Consider the following 3,550-nt stretch of genomic DNA (forward strand, 5'->3'; position numbering starts at 1 on the left):
GAGATTTAATATATAATTAGGTAAACACACAAATAAATCAATAAAATTCAACAGCTAAACCCCTTGTGATATCCTAGCTCCGCCCCTATACTTAATACAACGTGGTGTAAATATGATCTGATGATGTGAAAATTCCACATTGACGATGTGTATAACTTAAACCGTTACCTAATTAGGGATGATATCACCCATATGATCACTTAGTACATTTCTTTCTTCTCAACAAGAAAAGTAAATGAGAGAACTCCACACAACTAATTTTATAACCTCATCAACTATATATCCTATATATAGCACTAGAAAATCAACACATTTTTCTCCACAACTACACACCTCTCACATTTCTTCATACTTTTTTTTGTTACAAAATCAAAACAATGAAAGATCAATTTCATGAATTAACCTTTAAGGAATTTCTTGAAGAGATAACAAGGCAAGAACAAAGTTTTTTTCAGAAAAAAGCAGCTGAGAATAATGAGAAATCTTACGTTACTGAAATGTTTGGTGAGCTTTATTTTAAAGAAAATAATGCTGAGTCATCCATAAAACACATTTTTCCTCCAATGCCAAAAAAATATACCAATGAAAATAATGCTAATAAAGCATCCATTTCTGAAGAATTTGAGAAAATTAATATCAATGAGAAGCTCCCACATGGTGATGACATTGTTCTCAATGTGAATGAGATGCAAAAAGGTATTATTACCGCTTTTTTTCTTTCTTTCATTAAGAGTGTGGTATGACAAAAGTCATTTTTCATGGAAAATCTTTTTGTAAAAATTTCTTTTTTCATGATCAATTTTTTTCCCCAAAAAGTACTCTTTTCACTGGGAAATGATCTCTACCGTAGCCCACAAAAATACCAGTAAAGTATGCATATATCCTACTCTCTTCAAATCTCATTTGTAGGATTAATTATACTAAGTATGTTGTTGTCTTTCTGGTGGAAAGTATTTTTTTTTGAAAAATATTTTCATTTTGGACCACTACTACAAAAAATGTGGTATTTCTGATGAAAAGTTCGTCAAAAACATTTCCTACAAGAAAATTTTGAATATATATATATGCACGTAATGTCCATCGGAGAGTGTTTCGATGATAATTTTCATGTATTATTGGTGATTTATAAAATATAACATCTAAATGTTATTCGTTAAGTAATGAGAAAAGTCATTTTCCATCAAAAGGGAAAATGACTTTCGTATGAAAAATATACAGGAAGTAAAAATCCCCGATAAAAAAAAGCAATCAGTTGTTGTCACCATTTTTTTTGGGGAGGGGGGGGGGGTGATACCCGTTGGTACCGGATTCGAGGGATTAGTGCACCCTTCAAAACAACATAACAACATTCCTTTTGGAAACAAAAAAAATGAATCTATTCGAGGGGGAGATGAGAGATATTTTGTTCCACCACAGAAAATTATTTGATTCTTCCTATGTGTCCGGTGCACGGAGAACTGCCTTCGGTCCCCCAAACTTACTTACTCGTGGCCTATTAGAAGTAGAGGGCGCTCTGGTGGGATCTTCACGAACAGAAAAAGACTGCAGTCAGTTTGATAATGATCGAGTGAACCCGAATCATAGAACTCGCACATGATAGATTTCTCATTTCAGGTTAATCAATTCAATTATCGCCACTCACGAGGGACTGAGAAGTTGACGAAGTGAAAAAATGATTTATATATTATACATCAAATACACCTTTAATTAATTACATGCATGTGTTCTCAATAAAATGATGAATTTTTCTTTTTAATCTTGTGTTTATTTGGCTGTTTTATATCTCCTCTAATTTTATGAATTGTGATGCAGGAAAAGGAACAAAAGAATCAAATGCTTAGAAGGAAGATTGGTAACTAATGTTGCTGCTTAGAATAAAATGGAGCTGTAAAATAAATGAAGTCAAAATATATTCTAGAAGTAATGGAATTAACGTGATGCATGTTTGTATCTTTGGCTTCATTAAGTTATATAAATTAACATCATCTTATTAATGTGTTGTTCAATTATTTTTCTCCGACTTTAAAGTGGAATAGGATAAGTTTCAATTTACTTTCTATATCTAAGTTACATTTTTGTTTGCATAAATAGATCATTTAATTAACCTATGAATACTTCACTTTTTTGTTAAGCTTGAAAAGGAAAATTCATTAACGATAACATATAACTCGAAAGTTGAGATGGATCGAGGGGCCGGTGTTTGATGTGTTGAAAGTCATTAAAATATTTTTGGTGTTTGATTAATGAATAAAATATTTTAATAATAACGACATATTCAGTTTAATCTCATAAGTGGAGATTAAGGAGGACGATATGTATGAAGCCTTACTGAAGTAAAGCATATCAAAAATCAAGTATGTTAAATAAATATAGTGATGAAGCATTCATAGTGAAAACAAATAGAGAAAGAACAATACATAGCACCGATAAATAATATGATAACCGAAGTTAAGAAGATACTAAAATCAAAGAACAAGATATATAGTATGAGAGTCATAAAACTAATATTGAAAAAAAAAAGAATGCTCAACTACCTACTAACCTTCTATTATAATCATCGACCTTCAAATCTTTCTATCTAGAATCATGTCCTTGGTAAGCTGCATGTGTAAAATATTAATAGTAATGGTATAAGCATATTAAAGAGTATTTTGACAAAATCAAAATAGTATAATACAATACAACATAATACGAGTTGATATGTAAAAACAATCCAAACTGCATGTTGTTAGTGACCAGAGGACTTTTTAAAATAATTTAAAGTTTATAAATTTTTGTAACAACCTCAAGTAATACAAAATTAATAAGAATAGACAACCAAACATTTATAAATATTACTTTTTGATTTTTTGGAGTGATAGTGAAAAATGGACAAATAATAAGTTATTTTTACTACTACTTTATAGAATCGAATATGAGATTATGATTCTTTTTTTTTTTTTACATATATGAACAAACATCTAAATAAAAGTTACTAATTATGGTGACCCCATATTGCGCACATGCAATTTATCTCAAATTCATAATTAATCAGATCTCGAATGGAAAAATAGAAAGTGACATACTCCCCAAAGAAGATATTTTCAGTTGAGAAGCATTTGTCAGTGATAAAAGCTGTCTTGGATTAGTTGGACTAACTGAAATCCAATGTGTAAAGTGTCAAAATAAGACAAAGTTTGTTACTTTTTTGTCAAGTAGGTAAAAAAAAATACGTATCAAAATTGGGGGGAAATTTTGAAGCAAACAAAACATTTAACGTTATGTAAGTAAAGGTCAAGCTATAAAGAAAAATACTAAAAAACGAAAGATTAGTGAATAACAATGGACATATTATATAGCTAAATAATAAAATTTCATTTATTTTATTTAGTAACAGATTCAAGATAAAGAGTGAATTTACAACGAAAATCGTACTTAATGTTAATGTTTTTTTTACATAATGACATGCATATTGAAAATTTTCTAACCTTTTTGTACAAATTAGGACCAGTGGAGATGTCAAAAATGATCCAAAAATTAATGGTCCGTCCAACACGCGCAAAATCTTATG

At 29.7% G+C, this 3,550-nt stretch overlaps 1 protein-coding gene across 1 annotated transcript; it reads left to right on the forward strand.

Annotated features, from left to right (window-relative positions):
• Positions 1–304: 304 nt before the first annotated feature.
• LOC129886626 (uncharacterized) lies at positions 305–1,947 on the forward strand. The gene is made up of 2 exons (XM_055961400.1): positions 305–696; positions 1,813–1,947. The coding sequence occupies exons 1-2, from the start codon at positions 378–380 to the stop codon at positions 1,839–1,841; spliced, it is 348 nt and encodes a 115-aa protein (XP_055817375.1). The 5' UTR covers positions 305–377; the 3' UTR covers positions 1,842–1,947.
• The last annotated feature ends 1,603 nt before the right edge of the window (positions 1,948–3,550 follow it).

This window comes from Solanum dulcamara, chromosome 1 (assembly GCF_947179165.1).
Source record: "Solanum dulcamara chromosome 1, daSolDulc1.2, whole genome shotgun sequence".
Lineage (NCBI taxonomy): Eukaryota > Viridiplantae > Streptophyta > Magnoliopsida > Solanales > Solanaceae > Solanum > Solanum dulcamara.

Coding starts and splice junctions, on each gene's coding strand:
- LOC129886626 (XM_055961400.1), top strand. CDS start 378: ATGAAAGATCAATTTCATGAATTAACCTTTAAGGAATTTCTTGAAGAG. Junction 697..1,812: donor TGTGAATGAGATGCAAAAAG/GTATTATTACCG, acceptor ATTGTGATGCAG/GAAAAGGAACAAAAGAATCA.